The 21,522-nt window shown below is 37.5% G+C and overlaps 1 protein-coding gene across 2 annotated transcripts in view; it reads left to right on the top strand.

Moving 5' to 3' along the window:
* The window catches only part of LOC149820089 (protein DEHYDRATION-INDUCED 19 homolog 4-like), a 30,976-nt gene extending 13,654 nt beyond the window's left edge, over window positions 1–17,322 (top strand). Inside the window, exon 5 of one of the 2 annotated variants that reach the window (XM_089982491.1) lies at window positions 16,926–17,322. In XM_089982491.1, the coding sequence (XP_089838617.1) occupies window positions 16,926–17,034 (109 nt within the window). In that variant the 3' untranslated portion in view covers window positions 17,035–17,322. Of the gene's footprint in view, window positions 1–11,486; window positions 11,592–16,925 lie in introns of those variants that run through there. The other variant, XM_089982492.1, reaches the window with a different exon arrangement.
* The last annotated feature ends 4,200 nt before the right edge of the window (window positions 17,323–21,522 follow it).

The raw sequence follows: 21,522 nt of genomic DNA, 5'->3' as shown, positions 1-21,522 counted from the left end.
AAGTTTTCTTGTGATATTGTGCATTTACAATATGATGGTGGAGGAGAGTATTCATCGAACGAGTTTATTGCCTTTCTTCGGGATAAAGGAATAAGTCGACAGGTTTCTTGCCCTCATACCCCTCAACAAAAAGGGATTGCAGAGAGGAAGCACAGGCATATTGTCGAGAGTGCGATGAGCATGTTACATGATAGCAATGTGCCCGTTAGTCTCTGGACATAAGTTTTTCACACATCTGTTCATGTCATAAATCGTTTTCCTATGACACTTCTGGATTAAAAATCTCTCCATTATATTTTATTTGGGCAACATCCCTCTTATGATGAGCTGCATGTTTTTGGTTGTGTATGTTATGTACATATTGATTCATTTCTGCGAAATAAGTTTCAGGACAAGGCCGTTAAGTGCAGATTTGTTGGGTATGCGGATGAATATAAAGGCTATCGATGCTATGACCCTAATACAAAATGTATTAGGACCTCCAAAAATGTTGTTTTTGATGAACAAAATTTTTAGGTCAATGACTCTAAAGAGTTGCCATCTCGAGAAGTAAAGGTCTATGATCCATGGATGAACGCAAATCTTTTTGCTAATACAGGAGAAACATGTCAGGTGAATTGTCCTTCCTTCGGATTGAGTAGGGAGTTGAATGACTCACAGATACATGTTGAATTATCTCCAGTTAAGCCAACCCCAATAGAACGCTTCTCTGGGCAAATATACACTAGACGAGACAAAAATACAGAGTCGAGGAATATGGAAAGCATCGCCAATGATCCGGCTTAAAGGCCGTCACGCATTAGGCATCCTATTCAATGATGGGTGAGTTATGAGACCTTTTCCCTTGATTTCCAGTTGTTTATGTCTCAGCTCACAAAACAGGATAAACTCACTTGTTTTAATCAAGCTCTTCAATCTCGTCATTGGAATGAAGCTATGAAATGAAGAAATGGAAGCACTTCATGAGTGCCAGACTTGGGAAATAGTATTTCGACTAGAAGGAAAGAATGTAGTTGACTCAAAATGGGTTTATAAAACAAAGTATAAGCCCGAAGGAAGTATTGACAGATATAAGGCGCAACTTGTTGCTCGGGAATTCACACAACAATATGGTGAAGACTACGATGAAACTTTTAGTCCGGTAGTCAAAATTGGTACAATTCGTGCCATCATATCCCTAGCAGTTGACCGAGGATGGAGGCTTAGCCAGATGGATGTTAAAAATGCATTCTTGCATGGAACTTTAAAGGAGGAAGTGTATATGGAGCAACCTCCTGGTTATGCCGAGAAGGATCCTACTGCCTGGGTGTGCAAACTAAGGAAATCTCTGTATGGGTTGAAACATGTGTCCCATTCTTGGTTTGAAAGTTTCTCTATGCAAATTCAAAGCTATGGCTTTAGAAGATGCTCTTTGGATCACTCGCTCTTTATTTACCAAAAGACAGACATTATTATACTTTTTCTTATATATGTTGATGACATTGTGATCACTGGGAGTTCAGATAATCATGTGCAAGACGTGAAGCAGTTTTTAATGAAAACTTTCAAGATGAAAGATTTAGGGGAGTTGATGTACTTTCTTGGTGTGGAAGTCGACAGACAACAAGACACATTGACACTCATGCAACAAAAATACACTCTTGATCTTCTGGAAAGAGCCGGGATGACGAATTGCAAACCAATCAGCACCTCCTAGTGTATTACATCAAAGGCTGAGCTCTGAAGATGGTCATCTTTGTGTCAACCCTACAACGTCTAGAAGCCTCGTGGGGATGTTACAATACTTGACCTTTACCAGACCTGATATAGTTTATGCTGTCAATCAGGTATCCCAGTTTATGCATGCTCCAACGGAAGGTCATATGGAAGCTGTGAAGCGCATTCTACGCTATTTAAAAGGAACTATAAGAGACAAACTTGTTTATCGCAAGAACGATAACCTGCATAGAGGGCATGAACTCATCACTTATACAGACGCAGATTGGGCAGAAAATCCAGATGAGAGACGATCTGTCTCTAAATATTGTGTATATATTGGACACAATTTAGTGTCCTGGAGCAACAGAAAACAAAAGGCAGTTGCATGATCAAGTACAAAGGCTGAATACAGGTTGATGGCTGCAGGCACGACAGAAGCTACATGGATTAGGCACTTATTGAGTGATCTTGGGGAGACAATTATTCGATCATTTCTTCTACGTGACAATCAAAGCGCAATAAACATTGCATGTAATCCTATCCAGCATAGCAGAACGAAGTACATTGAGATTGATCAACATTTTATACGGTAGAAAGTCGAGATGAAGGAGATAGAACTATGTCATGTTCGAATAAAAGATCAAGTGGCAGACTTGTTTACCAAGGGGTTATCAGGACGTCAATTTTGGCTATTGAAGAGCAAGTTGTACATGCTCCAAAATCACGTACAACTTGAGGGAGGGTGTTAAAATATAGTATGCGCACGTTAAATAAAACACATGCACATACTGTTTCATTAATGGCATTCTTGTAATACTTCTGTAACATTGTCTTATTGTATACCTGCTGTTTTTTATAAGGCTTAGGGCTTGGAGGTCGAGCCATCGTGCGCCGCCTCAGCCATTGTGCATCTCTCTCTCTCTCTCTCTCCCTTTTCTTGTTTCCTGTGAAAACTGAACCACACACACGAAATCTCATACGGACATGGCCCCAACATGCCAATTTTAAAGGCAGAAGTATCCAAAAATTTGGACATAGTGTATCAAGTGTCCCACACTTTGAAGCATATTTGGACACGCCGTGTCCATGGCTTGTTCAACAGAGAGAGGGTACACCCTTCATTAATGAGGAGCATCCCTCTTATTAATGAGGGGAGATTCTCTATGAAGGTGTAAACCCTCTCCTTTTTCCTTTTTTTATTAATGAGGTACACCTCTCATTAATGAGGAGCATCCTTCTCATAAAGGAGGGGAGATTCCCTATCTTTCCTCCCCCAACTTTTAAAAATGAGAGGAAAGAAAGGGTTGCCTAGAGCAATTCCCATTTTTTTTCATTAATGAAAAGTGCACCCCTCATTAATGAGGGATCCATCTCATTAATGAGGATGAGGAGGAGAGCACCTTCATTTTTGAAAAAATGAGAGGGAAGAAAGAAGTTCTTTTCCTCATTAATGAAGATGTGAGAAGAGAATTACCTTCTTCCTCTCTCTTGGGGAAAAAGAGGGGTTCAAAGTTCAAAATTTCCTTTTTTATAAAAAAAAAAAATAGTTTTTATTGAATATGGATTTTGGTCCAATCTAGATTCATTATATATATATATATAGAGAGAGAGAGAGTGAGAGAGAAGGTGGTAGCTGCTAACCGCTTTTCTAGCTAACCGAAATGCTAACCGGGCTTTCGAAGAGTTTTTCCATGTTTTTCTTAAATCTGACCATGCAGGTGCATTCTACATGCTTAATTTTATAGGAAGCGACTCTTGGATCATCCAATTCTGGTATGCACGTTGGTTTTTATAAGGTTTAAAAAATTGACAGTCTAAGATTTTTCTAAATATCCAAGGCTTAAAAAATCATGTTTTCATTGAAAAAACATGATCCAAATGCTTTTTCCTAGTAAAGCGACTGTGCCAAACACATCTATATGGTCAGATTTAAGTAATACATGGGAAAAACCCTTCGAACACTCGGTTAGCACGACGGTTAACAGCTACCACACACACATATATAACACAATTAATATTGTGTCATTAACTTTATCTATTTCCTTTTATGATCTTGATTACTTAGGTTGTATTTACTTGGGGTTTTCTTTTAAAATCTGTCATCAATTACATTACATTTCAATTTCAATTTCAACTTAGTTTTATTATTTGATTTTGTGAATTATAGTGATTTGGAATTGCCATTCAATAGTTTGCATTTCTGATGATATTCATGTTTATTGCTTCAGCTTAAGAATTTAATGTGTGTGTATACAGCTGTGTTCCTGTATCCTAATTTTTGAGAATTGTCATGTCATAATAATCATATCTGCATTGTGACCGATTCCTGCATCCATATCGATGTGACATAGGGAGGATGACAAGGAAGGATAGAGAAAAAAGAAGAGCAAGAAGAAGAAGAGGAGGAGGTGGCAGAGGGGGAGGAATTGGGATTTGTACTTGATCTTGCTACAGTTTTCTGCTTCTTTCTCTTTTAAGAAATTAGGTTTTTTCTCACATAAATACAATATACAGATACTGACTTCAGTGAATTTAATGTAAGAAAGTGGTGGCGTTCCACCAAAGCACTTGAACCAAGCAAACAAGTGTCTAAAAAGACACTTCACATAAGACCCGTAAAAGGGTAAAAATGGAAAACACAAAAGTAAAAAAGGATTTTTTATTAAAATGTGAAATGCTTAAAAAGCATTTTCTACAAGCGAGTTACAATGGGGGATGTACCCCTATTTATAATAGAGAGGAGGGGAGAGCTCATAAGGAGCTCTCCCTCTAGCCGTTGGGGCTAGCCGTTGGACTAGCTCCAACGGCTAGAGTTTGGTCAAGTTCCAACCGGAACTTGACCAAAATACTACCTATCTAGTTCTATTTGAACTAGATAGTTAAAATGCAAAAAATAAATAAGAAAAAAATTAAAAATTAAAAAATAAAAATTACAAAAATATTTTACATTTTAACACTCCTCCTCAAACTTACGGTACAATGAGCGAAAGTTTGTTTAAGAGAAAGTGAAATCGGGGGGCTGCAAGAGGCTTGGTGAAGAAGTCTGCTAAATGGTATTTTGATGTAACATATAGCAGATCAATGGTTCCATTCAAGTACTCTTCTTTGACACAGTGACAATTCATTTCAATATGTTTGGTGCGTTCGTGGAATGTCCGGTTGCTTGCAATGTAGATTGCACTCTTGTTGTCACAACACATTCGTGAAGCATGTGTTGCTGCAACTCCCATGTCCACAAGCAGACGACGGAGCCATACGACCTCCATTGTAGTGGTTGCCATAGCTCGATATTCGGCCTTAGTGGAGGATAGAGAAACCTTATGCTGCTTTTTGCACCTCCACGATATGAGAGATTCACCTAAACATACACAGAAACCAGTGGTTGAGTGCCTATTATTAGGACCACCTCCCCAGTCAGCATTAATATAAGCAATTAAATCTAATGATGATGAAGCAGACAAGAAGAGTCCTCGTGAAAGAGAATTCTTTAAATATCTAATAATACGTAGAACTGCTCCCATGTGAACAGAGGTGAGAGTATGCTGAAACTGGCTGACTGTATGTACGACATGCACAATGTTTGACCTAGTGATAGAAAGATAAGAGAGTGCTCCAACAAGCTGTTTGAAGGGGGTAGGATCATCAAGACACTCTCCATCATTAATTTTCATTTTAACATTGACTACTTCAGGGGTGTCCACCGTCTTTTCTAATGCTAGACTTGAAAACAATATCAGAAGCAAATTTAGATTGAGAGATCAGATATCCTCAAGGAGAATAAACAACTTCTATTCCTAAAAAATATCTTAAAAATCCTAGATCAGACATTTCAAAATGAGTTTTAAGAAGAGTTTTGATATCTGTCACTCCCTGTTTGTCATCACCAGTGATGATCATATCGTTCACATAGAAGAGAAGAATGATGATACTTGCATCCGATTTTTTAACAAACAAAGCAGTTTCAGTTAAACAAGAATGAAATCCAATATCTGTCATAACATGACTAAACCTGTTATACTAGGCTTTTGGTGCTTGTTTGAGACCATAGAGAGCCTTCTCAAGACGAAGAGTTTTACCCGTTGGAATACAAATACCAAGTGGAGGATCCATGTATACTTCTTCAGCAAGCCTCCCATTTAAGAAAGCGTTTTTGACATCCATTTGAAAAATATGCCACCTTTTAATAGAGGCCAAGGCGATTAAGGTTCTGACAGTAGTCATACAGGCTACAGGAGCGAAAGTTTCTTCATAGTCGATGCTATACTCTTGAGCATAACCTTTGGCTACGAGTCATGCTTTATATTTTTCTAGGGTCCCATCACTTTTGGTTTTAACTTTATAAACCCATCTACACCCTTTAGGTTTCTTTCCAAGAGGAAGGTCTTGAATGGACCACGTCCTGGCCTTTTCTAAAGCATCCAATTCTACTTTCATAGCTTCAACCCATTCTTTATGATTTTTGGCTTTAGAGTAAGAGGAAGGTTCAACGTAGGATTGGATTAATGCTAAGGCAACCCTATATGATGGTGAAAAAGAGTCATAAGAAACAAATTTGTCGGGAGGTCTATAAATACTAGAAGTCCGTCGAGGAGGAACTTCGGAGAACCTTTCTAACGCACATGGAGGATGTAGTTCTCCAACTCTTCGTCTTGTATACTGCAATCCAACATCCCTACTGGTTTGGTCTTTTCTATTAGTGTCAGGAATAACGAGGCTTTGATCATTGTCAAAGTTGCATTTGAAATCCTCTTCACCAAATTTTGAGGTTAAATCAATTAAAAAGGAATATTTAGTAATATCCTTAGGTTTTTCACTCTCAAAAGCATTCTCTTTTTCTAGAAAAGACACATTTCTTGATACATATAATTTTTCATTTTGAATATCATAGCACCTGTAACCGTTTTGATTCTCAGCATATCCAAAAAAGGCACATGGGATTGCCCGAGGGGAAAATTTATCATTTTTGTCTGTAAATACAAAACATTTGCAACAAAAAACTCTCAACCTAGAGTAGTCTGGTGTTAAATCATAAAGTTTCTCAATTGGAGAAATATTTTTCAAAGAAGAGGATGACATTCTATTGATGAGATAGGTGGCAGTTAGGACTGCTTTAGCCCAAAACCCTTTTGGAACTTGACTTGCAATTAGCAAGGTCCTAGTGGTTTCCATAATGTGGCGAAGCTTGCGTTTAGCAAGACCATTTTGTTGAGGTGTGTGTGGGCATGATTGTTGATGAGTAATGCCATGTAAATTAAGATAATTTTTAAATTCTTCGGATATAAATTCTCCCCCTGAATTGGTGCAAAAAATGACGATATTACTTTGAAATTGATTAAGAATCATCTTATGAAATATTTGAAAATGAACAAAAACCTCAGATTTATGCTTAAGAAAATAAATCCAAGTGTCTAGAAAAATCATCAACGAAGATGACATAATACGCATAACCGCCTTTAGAAATAACTGGTGCGGGTCCCCAAACATTCGAATGCACTTACTCAAAAGGTTTTGTAGAGACAAAGGTTCTACTAGAAAAATGTAATCTTTTCATTTTACCAAGAATGCAATTTGTACAACCAAAATTTTCAGATTTACAAAATTTTTCCAAACTTGGAAAGAATTGGATTTTAAACATATGAGGATGGCCAAGTCTTTTGTGCCATAATTCTATCTCCAATTTATGAACATTTAGACAAAAAACATTCTTTGGTAATTCCAAAAAGTTCATGTAATATAGTCCTCCTTCTCTATGGCCTTCCCCAATCAGCTTCCCTGACTGGCGATCCTGTACCCAACAACCATCAGAAGAGAAGGATATATTATATCCATAATAAAAAATTTGTGAAACAAATAGAAGATTCAAATTTAATTTTGGGATATATATAACATTGGGAATACAAAAACATTGATAATTTTCAAAACAGCTTATTCCTTTTATTTCAAGAGATGTCTTATCTGTTGTAAAAACTTTTGATATACTTAAGTTGCTTTTAAGACATTCAGATAAACACTTGTCATTTGGGTCATATGAAATGAAGCACTAGAATCGAAAAGCCAAGGAAAATTACTTAGACCGGAAACATATGCAACTGTCGCTCCAGTTGAGACATCAATTGAAGATGATACCCCTTTGAGAAGAGGTTGGAGGATCTCTATCAGTTGACCCATGGAAACAAGCACATCTTGATCTTTTGGCTCGATTTCAACGGTGGCAACCCTTTTTTCATCTCTCCTTTTTAGTTTAGGGCATTGGGGCCTATAGTGTCCTGGCTCATGACAGTGGTGGCAAATAACTTTTTTCTTGTCAAACTCACCATTTTGTCTTCTAAAGTGAGGTGGTCGGTAAGTACCAGTGATTCTCAGGCCTAGATACTGCTAGGACAGAATCATCATCAGCTTTAGGGGTGCTTTTCCGAAGACGATTTTCCTCCATAGTTAATTCTTCAATAGTTTCCATAATAGTGAGATTTTTTCCACGATAAAGGAGGGCCGATTTGGTGGACTCAAATTCTGGCCTTAACCTAGTTATAAACTGGTAGAAATGTTCAGCATCGAGCTGCTTTTGGCGAAGCTCAATATCCTCGGAACAATGCCATTTGGGTTCCAAAAGAGATAGTTCTTCCCAGAGTTTGGATAGCCCATTGATTTGTCGAATTGATTTGTCGCCTTGGGTCATCATCCGAACCTTCTCTTGAAGATTGCACACATGTGCAATATCTTTAAGGAAATACATATTTTTAAGGTATTCCCATGCTTTATCAGCATGATCAAACTTGGCAAGACTAGAACATTTTTTAATGTCAATACTATGATAAGCCATGACATTATTTTTGCATGTCCCATTCTTCATTCTTTCTATTTTTTTTCATAGGAGGTTAAAACCTTGATTTTCTCTTCTTCCGATAATGAGACCTCCTTATCTCCCTCTTTCTTGGTAAGGGATAGTTTACGTTTCGAATCGGAACCATCCACGATTCCCCGTAAGCCTCTACCCCATATGTGGTGCTTCATGATTGAAGCCCACGTTACATAGTTTGTGTCACTTAATTTCATAGGGATGATGATGACTTTTTCATTGTCATCCATCGTTTACAAGAGGTGAAAAAAGGATAGGAGAAAAGAAACGAAAAAGAAAGAAAAAAATGTGTGAGAAGGGAAAGAGATACAATACAATGATGTTGAAGCCCTTCAAATGATACGTTTTGAAGCCGATAATGAAGTGATGAAACACTTATCTCAAAGTGACGAAACACTTTTGCAAGAACAAGGTGATAACCTGTCACAGGGACTCGGCTAGGGAGGCGCCCGCACCCGAGTCGACACGCCTCGACACGGGTGCGGCTTCGGACTCGGCCCAGACTCGATCAACGCCGAGTCGGACTCGGTCAAAGAGTCGAGGCCGAGTCCGTCCACAATTTGGACTCGGTCAACTTTGACTGAGTCAAAAAATGTCCATTTTTAAGACGAAAAACAAAAAAAATCAATTTTTATATAACATTTAAAAATATATATATATATAACCAGACTGCAATGCAGTTGCACAGTCACACTGTGCAACTGCAACTGCACAGTCTGTAACTTGCAGTCTATGCAACTGCAACTGCAACTGCACAGTCTGTGACTGTGTGACTGTGCACAGTCACAGACTGCATTGCACAGTCTATGCAACTGCAGTCTATGCAACTGCAGTCTATGCAACTCTGATCCATTTGATTGGGGATGTGTGATCTTTAAGGGGAAGCGTGATTCCTCCAGCAAAGGGTGTGCACTACCAATATCATGCTTGAGTGGGCCCTGCTTTCATGGGGCATACACTTATTAAACAGAAACATACTTTGACTGGTTCATGTAGTGCTTGTTTAATGTTTATCTGCCCCACCTCTCCCCAAAACACACTAACACACACATACACGTCTAGATGCTTCTGGTTTCTTTCTCTCCATCTATCTTAAGGGTGATTTGTTTTATATATTGTGCTTCTTTTGATACTATGCAAATTCTTCAAATGAGCGTAAATGCTTGAGCTGCCTACTAGAAAGTTGCTTGGACCAATACTTAGTAGTTGTATATGCATAATTTTATATTCTTGAAATATCTTTCAATTTATCAATTTAAAGGAATATAAATACAATACAACCAGGATTTAGCCAGAGCAAAGGTAACTGAAACATGAATGTGCCCTCTTCCTGTAAGATGTATATTTTCATATGCAAGTCATATTTTCTCTACTGAAAAACTTGATATTTTTATATATTCATGTACTGATAAATGACAATGAAATTGCTAATAAATTTTTTCTGTTGCTATGTTATTGCTTCTATATATATATATATAGCCGAGTCCCCGTGTCAAAATTTTTTGAAATTGCGCCGCACCCGTACCCGCACCATGTGACATAGGTGATAACACACCTTTTGCACAAGGGGCACGAAAACCGAGGTGAACTTTCTCCAAGATCTAATAATCCTGCGGCTTTGATACCATGTAAGAAAGTGGTGGTGTTCCACCAAGGCACTTGAACCAAGCAAACAAGTGTCTAAAAAGACACTTCACACAAGACATGTAAAAGGGTAAAAATGGAAAACACAAAAGTAAAAAAGGATTTTTTATTAAAATGTGAAATGCTTAAAAAGCATTTTCTACAAGTGAGTTACAATGGGGGATGTACCCCTATTTATAATAGAGAGGAGGGTAGCTGTTGGAGCTAGTCCAACGGCTAAAGTTTGGTCAAGTTCCAACCGAAACTTGACCAAAACACTATCTATCTAGTTCTATTTGAACTAGATAGTTAAAATACAAAAAATAACAACAACAACTACGCTTTCATCCCAAAACAATTGGGGTCAACGATACGAACCAACAAAGAAAATCATTCTGGGTCTTCCACATGAATCCTTCTCCTCCAATCATTTCTATCCAATGCCATGTCCTCGGTGAGGTTCAAAGCATTCATATCCTTTCCTATCATCTCCATCCAAGTCTTCCTAGGCCTACCCCGACCTCTTTTAACTAATATATTTTCCTATTTCTCCATCCTTCTAACTGGAGCATCATTAGGCCTTCGCCGAATACGTCCAAACCACCATTAACGATTCTCTCTCATCTTATTTTCAATGGGTGCAACGCCTACCTTCTTTCGTATCTCCTCGTTCCGAATCTTATCTTTTATGGTATTTCCACACATCCATCTAAGCATACGCATCTCAGCTACACTCATTTTTTGAATATGATGTCTCTTGGCAGCCCAACATTCCGTACCATATAGTAAAGCGGGCCTAATAGTCGTCCTATAAAACTTTCCCTTCAACCGCAATGGCATTCTAGGATCGCTAGATAGTTAAAATACAAAAAATAAAAAAGGAAAAAATAAAAAAAATAAAAAAAATAAAAAATACAAAAATATTTTACATTTTAACATTTAAGACTAAGAGAAACCCACTATGGTTTGCATTTTATACCGATTCATAATCCAAAATGCTTTTAACATGCCTCATTATTCTTTTGAATGCTTCCACAAACCAGTTATGGGTGAATGCATGAATTGGCATGCTTGGATGACTTCAATTGCTATATATGGCCTTGTAAGTGTTAGACATTGTAATGCTCCTCCTATCATGCTATGAGTTTTTTCTGGCTCTCCATATAATTCACCTTCCTCTTCTAGCAATTTCTTGTTTATTACTAGTGGAATAACAACTATCTTGCAAATATCATATTAAATCATTGGAACATATTTCATGCAAATTATTATATTCTGATGTTAAAGTGAATAATTGACATCATTGCAGGATCAAATAGTTTCAACGCAAAAGAGGTTTGATCGATGTTTGTTTATACCAGACGATGTGGCAAGATACATCAAGAAAGAAGAAAAGTGAGAAAGAAAAGAGGAAAGGAAAATGAAGGAGAAAGATGCCTAAGAAAAGAAGACATACAAAAAAGAGCATAAATAAAAGGGAAAAAAAAGAAATTTTTAAGGGGTTAGATTGAAAGAGAACAATTACCTTCAAACATATGATATTCTAAAGAAGTGGCTCTGGTGCCATGTAATTTTCTAGTATCTACTGTAGAGAGAAGAAGTTGAAGATAAGGAAATTGAGGAATAAGAAAGAAGAGCCGTTCATTGTCCCTAAGATTTGCTCTTAGATTAGGGTGGGCCTATGATCATTGTTTGTATAGTCAGAAACCCTAATTATGGTATTACAAACAAGAGCAAATATAATAATAAAATACAACATAGTCCCTAGCTTGATGTCCTTAATAAACAATTAAAATACTAACTTATCACAATCTTGCCATCCTTATGAAACTAAAGATAAATTCTGAAAATACCCCTTAGCAGGTACTTATCTACTATCATCTTAAGAACTAGAAGTTTGTTAACATTGCCAATTTACTAAGTGGATCCTTGATCCTGTTTTTGTACAGTTTCATGTATCTTGAGTGATCAGAGCTAAACTTAAGTTGAACAGTTGTGTGTATCTGCTTTTTTTCTGTACTGAAGGAAGGTTGGCTGTTCACTGATGTTGAATAAAGTGCTCCAAGACCTCCAAGAAGTTTGATTTATTTATCGGTTATGAGTTGTCCATGCAACTTATGTATTTTTTTTTTCGATGGGCAAGATGGGGTTACTCAAACCCCTATTAAAAAAGCAAAAATTATGTAAACTGCTGCAACTTATGTATTTTCATTTTTGAATGATACAAGGATTTGTGTTGTCAGAATCCTGGTTTGAAAATAATGCAATATTATTTCGAACTCTTAGGTTAGGATGAAACATACATACTTGGATATTTGGTTGCTTCATTTGACCACGCTTCCTTGGAAAATACTTCAAAAATTTGCTGTCCATGTGGCATGGGAATTTAAGTTGAGCACCCATAATGTAATAAATGGATTTTGGCTTTGGTTGGATTTTAGTAGAGGATGATAGCACTCATGGAGTGCCATGGGGTGTTGTTCCCTTTAATAGTTGTCCATGCGATTAGATTTTGAAATGTGTCATGCAATTATGGATTGGTTTTTCCAATAGGCAAGATGGGGTTTCAAAGACGCCTATTAAAAAGCGAAAATTGTGTACACTGCAACTTATTTATCTTCAATGTTGAATGATACAAGGATTTGTGATGTCAGAATGCTTACTTGAAAATAATGCAGTATTATTTAGAAGCCTTAGGTTAGGCCGCAACTTTCAGACTTGGATATTTGGTTGCTTCATTTGACCAAGTTCGTTTGAAAGTACTTAGAAAATTTGCTGTCCATGTCACATAGAAATTCAACTTGAGCACCCATAATGTAATAAATGGATTTTGTCTTTGTTTGGATTTTCACGGAGGATGATAACACTCATGGATATGAACCAATATGAGAATTTCATTGGGGCGTTCCCTACTGAGCGATGTGCTGTACTCTATAGGCCCAGAGGCAGTGATAAATGGGCAAGGGTTGCTAGGTCGTGGCCCAGAAGCGACGCGTCACACCGGCGCCTGGGTGTGGTGTCAAATAGGCAAGGGTTCCCTCACTTTGTTGGACGGGTGGGGGTAAAGAAGATAGTTCAAGACCATAAAATTAGGTTAGCCACTTGGAACATAGGGTCTTTAATTGGTAAGTTGGTAGAGTTAGTAGATGTTATGTGTAGGAGAAAGATGAATATTTTATGTCTACAAGAGACCAAATGGGTAGGTGAGAAAGCAAAAGTGATAGAACCTTGGGGATATAAGATTTGGTATACAGGAATAAATAGAAATAGTAATGGGGTAGGGATTGTTATTAGTCGTGAGTTTATAGATAATGTAGTTGAGGTCTGTAGGAAGGGTGATAGGATTTTACTTATTAAATTAGTATTAGGTACGGATATTATTAATATTATTAGTGTTTATGCACCTCAAGTAGGTTTGGATGATTCCATTAAGCGTCAATTTTGGGAAGATTTAGATGGAGTAGTACAAGGGATATCTTATGGAGAAAAGCTTTTCATCGGCGGTGACCTTAATGAACATGTAGGCATTAGTAGAGATGGATTTGAGAGTGTCCATGGAGGCTATGGTATAGGAGAAAGAAACGAAAGTGAAGAAAGGATTTTAGATTTTGGTTTGTCCTATGATATGATCTTAGCAAACACTTGGTTTAGGAAGAGGGAGTCTCACCTAGTAACATTTAAAAGTGAGGTTAATACGAGTCAGATAGATTTTTTCCTACTTAGAAAGAGAGATAAGGGTTGCTGTATCGATTGTAAGGTTATACCGGGAGAAAGTGTAGCTACACAACATAGAGTCTTAATTTTAGATCTTAGAATTAGAAAAGGCCGCAAAAGGGATAGACATATGATAGATCCTAGAATTAAGTGGTGGGCATTGAAAGGAGCTAAACAAGGAATGTTTGTAGAGCAGGTAGTTAAGGAAGCTGATTGGTGTCTCGAGGAGGATTCAGAATAAATGTGGAATAAGATAGCGGGTGGCATGAGAAAGGTGACTAAGGAGGTATTGGGTGAGTCTAAAGGCGGTGCAACGCTAGGTAAGGATGCATCATGGTGGAACGAGGATGTCAAATTAGCTATTAAGGTTAAAAGAGAGTGTTATAGAAATCTAAGAGTCGTGATAATGAGAATTTGGGGAAGTATATGATAGCAAAGAAAGAAGCTAAAAAAGTAGTTTGAAACGCGAGGGATAAAGTAGATAAGGAAGTTTATGACAAGTTGGATACCAAAGAGGGCGAGAAGGATATTTATAGGCTTGCAAAGATGAGAGATAGGAAGTCGAGGGATCTGTGTATGGTTCGATATATCAAAGATGAAACGCAAAGGGTTTTAATCAAATATGAGGAGATTAAGGAGAGATGGAAAGATTATTTTGATAAGCTATTTAATGGAAGTCATGCTCAGGATCTTGAAGACTTCTCCATTTCTTTTTATGAGATGAATCGTGACTTCATGCGCAAGATTCAAAAGAAAGAAATTGCAGAGGCTTTGAAGAAAATGAAATCAAGAAGGGCAGTTGGCCCAGATGGTATACCTATCGAGGCTTGAAAATGCTTGGGTGAGAAAGGTTTAGAATGGTTGACAAATCTTTTTAACAAGATTTGGTGGACAAATAAGATGCCTAATGAGTGGATGAAGAGTACTTTGGTGCCTCTATATAAGAATAAGAGTGATATACAAGATTGCACAAACTATCGTGGTATAAAACTCATGAGTCATACTATGAAACTTTGGGAGAGGGTGATTGAGTATAGGTTGAAGAAGGTTGTCATGATATCAGAGAATCAATTTGGTTTTATGGAAGCTATACATCTTCTTAGACAACTTATTGAGAGATATAGAGAGAGGAACAAAGATTTGCATATGGTTTTTATTGATTTGGAGAAGGCATACGATAGAGTACTTAGGGATGTTCTCTGGTGGACAATGATGAAGAAAGGTATTTCTCTCAAGTACATTAGTATAATTAAAGATATGTACGAAGGAGTAGTAACCAATGTCCGCACTTGTGGAGGGGTGACAACCAATTTTCCTATAACGGTTGGGTTACATCAAGGATCTGCATTAAGCCCTTTCCTATTTGCTATAGTGATGGATGAGCTTACGAGATCAATTTAATAAAATGTTCCGTGGTGTATGTTGTTTGCTGATGATATTGTTTTGATTGACGAGTCTAGAGCTGGGGTTAATGCTAAGTTAGAATTATGGAGATTGACATTGGAAGCAAGGTGTTTTAAGTTGAGTAAGAGTAAGACAGAATATATGGAATGTCAGTTTAGTAAGCAACAAAGTAGTGATGGGAGTGTAGTGAAGCTTGGTGAGCAAGAAATACCGGTGGATGATTGTTTCAAATATTTGGGATCTATCATTCAAAAGTATGGAGAAATTGATGGAGATGTAAATCATAGGATAAAGGTTGGGTGGATGAAATGGAAAAGCGCAACTGGAGTGTTGTGAGATCGTAGAATGCCATTGCGGTTGAAGGAAAAGTTTTATAGGACGACAATTAGGCCCGCTTTACTATATGGTACGGAATGTTGGGCTACCAAGAGACATCATATTAAAAAATTGAGTGTAGCTGAGATGCGTATGCTTAGATGGATGTGTGGAAATACAATAAACGATAAGATTCAAAACGAGGAGATACGTAAGAAGGTAGGCATTGCATCCATTGAAAATAAGATGAGAGAGAATCGTTTACGGTGGTTCGGACCTATTCGGCGAAGGCCTAATAATGCTCCAGTTAGAAGGATGGAGAAATGAGAAAATATATTAGTTAAAAGAGGTCGGGGTAGGCCTAAGAAGACTTGAATGGAGATGATAGGAAAGGATATGAATGCTTTGAACCTCACCGAGGACATGACATTCGATAGAAATGATTGGAGGAAAAGGATTCATGTGGAAGACCCAGAATGATTTTCTTTTTTGGTTCATATCGCCGACCACAATTGTTTTGGGATGAAGGTGTAGTTGTTGTTTTTTGTTTTTATGATAACACTCATGGAGTGCCTTGGGTCTGGTGGCCTTGGCGCATACTTCCCAAGGCCAATGGTTTCGGTAATATTTGTGTCCACCATATTGACACTTTAGTTCCTATCCCTGTGATGTGTTTGAGCTTCGTCTCCCAGTAAGGTCCAACTGCAGGCTACTTCATCTATCAAAGTGTCAGAGAGAATGTTCGTAAATTTTGCACTATGATGCTGTTAAGTGCTCTGTTTTCATCTTTAGTGCCAGCCCTCAATCGAATGGTGCTTGATTGCTGTCTAGGCAATCGATTTCTTATGTGCTAAACTTTTTCTGATTTATGGTTTTCTGACAAGTGGTTTCATGAGATTTGTATTTTTTAACATTATTTTTCACATCTATTGTGTGCAAATTTCCCCTTTTATTTCTTGTAGACTGATACTTGCAATAATAAACTTGACTTGTTTCCTTGAAGCATATATCTTTTATTTATTTATTATTATGTTCTGCATATCATTAGAGACGGATACCGTGTTGATTAATTCATCATTAGGCATAAATATACATGGATGGAGTTTGTCTCGGGAAACTAAGCATGCTTGATTAAAGCAATGAGTGCTTTGAAAGACTATGAATAAGCTTGTCTAAACAGTGAATATAAAGAACTGCACTTTTTTTCCCTCCCGATTTTTCCTTTTGGTAGATGTCACACCTTCAGATTTAATGTTTTTGATTGCTCTAGTTGATTTTCTATAAATATGTTCTCAAAATTTGGTGTTCCATGCAGATTTGATTCTTGTACAAGCTCTGAAGAGAGAGAAGTGAAGATTAGACAGGCTACTGTGAGAGCTTCCTTTGTGCAGGACCTGCTTCTCTCTACACTGTTGAATGATTAGAGGGAGTTGTTATTGGCTAAAGTAGCCGGGCTTTCCCGATTTCCAGCTGTCTGAATGGACACAGTGGAATCCTAGTGCTTTGCCGCTTAGATGCAAGGTTATGCAGCACAAATACATCTTTTACTTGTGATACTCTGTGGCAGCTGTCATGGGCAGTCTGTCACCATAGGTGTCTCGCTTGATGGCATCTTGAAGTACTTGTATTGATGGTCACTATAATCTGTGGTTGACCATCTCAATGTTCCTTATTGCTCCTCCTTCAATCTATGCTCCTAATAATTAATCAGATCCATGCCAATCTCTGAAGGTCAATTTGGTTTCAAGATTCTCAAACCAGGGATTTTTTAATCCTTAAGGACTCTTAAAATCCTATTTTTTAAATGAAAATCTCTTGAAATCCCTTTTGCTTCTGGGAGGGATTTCAAGAATGGCAAGCCAGCAGTTTTCAAGTGAATTGATTGTTCGTTTTAGCTTAATTGTAGTTGATCAGGAGCTCCTCGCCTATGCTAGGCTGACTGGTATAGTTACACTGTATTGGTTGGTACATAGGGGACTAAAAAGTTTTAGATACATCTTTATTTCAAACGCATGCCTGTACAGTTTCAAAAGAATTATTGATATGAGTTTCATATAATATTGATACGACTTGTGAAAAAAATGGGTACAAGTTATTACTAATAATAATTTTAGCATGTCTTAATTTCATGTTGAAGCAATAAACTGAGAGTTATTGTATATATATATTTTTGAAGTTATTGTATATATTTTATGTAAATAATGACAATGCAAAGATATTCGTAATTTTTAAGTTCATGTTTTATTTTTTTCATTCCTATTTTCTTTATTAAGTGGAAATCTTAATTTTATATGTTGTTTTAAATATAAATATACAAAATGGTTTTATATTGTACATGGTATCTTTCAGAGGTGGGCCACGTAAGGCAGGGTGGTCGTGGGGCCCCACCCGGGGTTTTCCTAGCTTTGGCGAGGGTGTATATGTCATGAAATTTTCAAGTCTTTGGGACAAGTTTCTTTAGTGCTTGCTCTTTCTGTGTATGGTTTTTAAAACGAGATCTGTACAGGTATGCCTGATACAGGATGCACTTACATATATCAAGTACCAATGCAACGGTTTGAACATTAAAAGATTTTTTTTAAATGAATCTCCTGTACAAATTAAAAATATTACAATAAATAAAAAATTGAGAATTAAAATTGAATTTCAATGGAAAATAAATAAAATTTGTAATCTAACATGATTTTTATGTTGGGTGCGATTTATATTGAACTTTGGTTAGTTTTTTTCTTTTTCTTTTTGATAGGCGACTCTGATAAGCATTTGTAAACGCACAATCCCAATATCTTGCATTTACTCACTTTATTGTAATAAATTGCAGGTAAAGTATAATAATGACAATCGGTGGGTTAGTAATAGAAAACATCATCGGTCAGTTATGGCACAAGCCCAAACCCCTCTCAAGGAAACCTTGCATGTATAGTACGACCATGAAGGCCAGCAAGCTCCTTCTCGATTGGTTCAAAGTGTTGGGCCCTACAGGCTACAGCTAACTAACGTGGGGCCCACAGATTGGTTCGTTAGGTGAAGGGGGGTGATTGCCCCAATCACCTTATCTCGTTTCCACTAGCCATTGATGGAGGATTGCAATGTCAAATCTATATAGGGATGTCAACGGGTCTGATGTAACCCAATATCTGACCCGAATCCGATTAGTCGGACTTGGTATTAAATTTTTTCTTTTGAAAGTCTAGCTGGGGTTAGGCAGACCCAGTGGCAGAGCCAGGAATTTAACCCAGGGGGTACAAATACACAGTGAAAATCATAGAGATAAAAACAACACATTCATATGATCATATAACCCATTCACTGGTATTGACATTTGCAAAGATAAATTTCTGTGACCACATGCATAAAAAATCCACCTATCAGAAGCAAATCAAGAAACAAATGATCTCCCATATAAAGTCTGAAATTATGCATGACATAATGTAGTTAATCATGATTTAAACCAATTTCACATCATTCAGGATTACAAACCATTCATATAATCCCACATAAAGTGAAAGTATTAGCATTTTTCACTCAGGCTCTGTTCAGGAGCCTTGAATCAGAAACAAAAAGAAACTAAATCAAAACATGGGTTAGGATGATGATGATAATGGCAAAAGAGATGTTCATTATTATCGTAACATGAAAAAATAGGTTACCAACTGAAAATTGCTACTAAACTGCGATAAACTGGTGAATCTAGCAAACAGTCAACTGAGTTAAACCGAGTGTAGCCCAAACGAGAGACTAATCAATATCATTGAGCAACATTCAATGGCAAAATAGAACTACATATGATCTTGTACATGTCTATGCGTGCACACTAACAATCAGCATGATTTGAAATTAGTGTTACGATGTAAACTGGTTTAACCCTTTGTTCATTACTAATAACATAGCAATGCAGCTTTATGTCTTCTCTTCACTATCACAACCCTCAGCACACATAACAGGCTAAGAACCCACTTCCCCACGGTTTATCATGCCACCTTTATTTGAACTTTTTGACCAACAGAAGTGTGCAGTTGACAAAAACTAGATGGTGAAACGAACTTCCACAAAAAACTTGGTGAAAGCACCACTTATTCTAATATTAAAATAGAATCATAATTCAGTAGTTTATCAACAGTTACATCAACCATATCAAAGATTGAATGCAGTTGGGTATCACAGACACCTAAAATTCAGCATTACCACCAGCTCTATTCAATAGTTGGTACTCATGTCCACCGCAGTAGCTATTTCATATAAATAGCAGTCACCATACCAAATATCTTCAGAGATGGAACAATCAGTGGAATGAAAGGAGGAAATAAGAAGATGCTTTCATTTCTTTTCTGGCGTGGTCCCTACCTTGCAAAACTTGGCAATATATTACCAATAAACTCAGTTAGATCTGCTATCACACTTACAATCTCCTATTGGTTTCTCAATTGTACAAATCAATGTGGTCGCTCCTGTACTCGGTACATTATCTCAGAAACCAGGATTCCTTCTTGACAAACAAATTCACCAGCAATATCTTTTCATTTTCTACATCACCCAATTCATTTGGCCACCCAATTCATTTCACCAAACAACAAAAATCTAGCAACACCCTGCTTTACACAACCCACTAGAGACTTCAAATTTTCATTGTATGTTAAAAGAACCCTAATAAAAGGAAAACGACCCAGTAAAATATAACGTGGTTTACGCCACCCACTGGAATCTAAAAAGAGCAAAAAATACTAGAGGCCCAACAAAAAAGAAAACCAAAATACTCAATATTATCCATAAGAACCTGCACACTGGGCAGCACAGCGTGTGCCGGAGGCCATGGTTGGACGGTGACTGATTGGAGGTGGTGGGCCTGGTGCTGGTGGTTCTTCGGCTTTTCGGGGACCAGAGAGAGTGTCGAGACTTGAGAGGGGGTCGAGCACTCTTTTTTCTTTGTCCAAGACTTTCCGTCTTACCAACCAAGATGGACTTCTTACCAACCCGCGAAGGGTTTTGAGGCTGGACCAGGTACGAAGAATTAATCTATGTCTAGTGTGCCTTAGGCCCTTTGGATCGGGCACCTTTTTGGGCCTGTAGCTCCAATGAAAGTTTTTCGGGCCAGGGCTCACCCTGGGCATAACGTGGCTCTGTCATTGGGCACACCCCCACCAGTTATTCAAGGTTGAAATTGGGTTTTGAACCTACAATGTCCCACCACAAGGAGACTTGCACTGATAGCTCCTACCAACCACGTAGTGCCCCCAGTTTGGTGGTACTTGGTATTAATTTTTATTGAAATCCGAATATGATTAAAACCCAAATCTGACTAAGATATGAATCCCATCAGGTGTAAATATCATATTTTGGACTAGTCCGATCCGGATTCGGATTCGGTTTTATCTTTTTTAATCCGACTCTGAATCCAAATCCTAGATTCCATTAAGTCGGATTCGGTAATGTCTAGATCTTACCTGAATCTGATCAGTTGACATCCCTAAATTTATACAATGAAACATTCTATGTTTTATATAAAGCAAGATCTTAGACCATTTTCTTTTGTTATGATTCCAAAAAGATTTGTAAAATAGATTGAGTTGTCTTTCCCCAGTGCTTTTCAGCAAAATTAGCCAATCGGTCAGATTTATGTATAAAAATGATTTGCATTGTAATGGGGATGTTTGGCCCTTAAATTTTGGTTTAAAAAATCACAAAAGTTGGGCCAATCTATCATTCGATTGCTAACAACCACTGATTACCCTCGCAATCATATGGCATAGCAAAAATAACCCACATGGCAAGTACTCAAACCAAAAGCTGAGCAAGGGGAGGGGAGGGGTGGGCTACCGGTTTACACCGACGGTCGAGTAAGTGACGGTGAGAAAAGTGACGTAAGTATGGCAAGTTTAGCTGGTGCTATCAGGTACTTGTTATGTGTCACAGTT

This window comes from Nuphar pumila, chromosome 12 (genome assembly GCF_984573655.1).
Source record: "Nuphar pumila chromosome 12, dmNupPumi1.hap1.1, whole genome shotgun sequence".
Lineage (NCBI taxonomy): Eukaryota > Viridiplantae > Streptophyta > Magnoliopsida > Nymphaeales > Nymphaeaceae > Nuphar > Nuphar pumila.
This window is presented reverse-complemented; position numbering and strand designations above follow the sequence as displayed.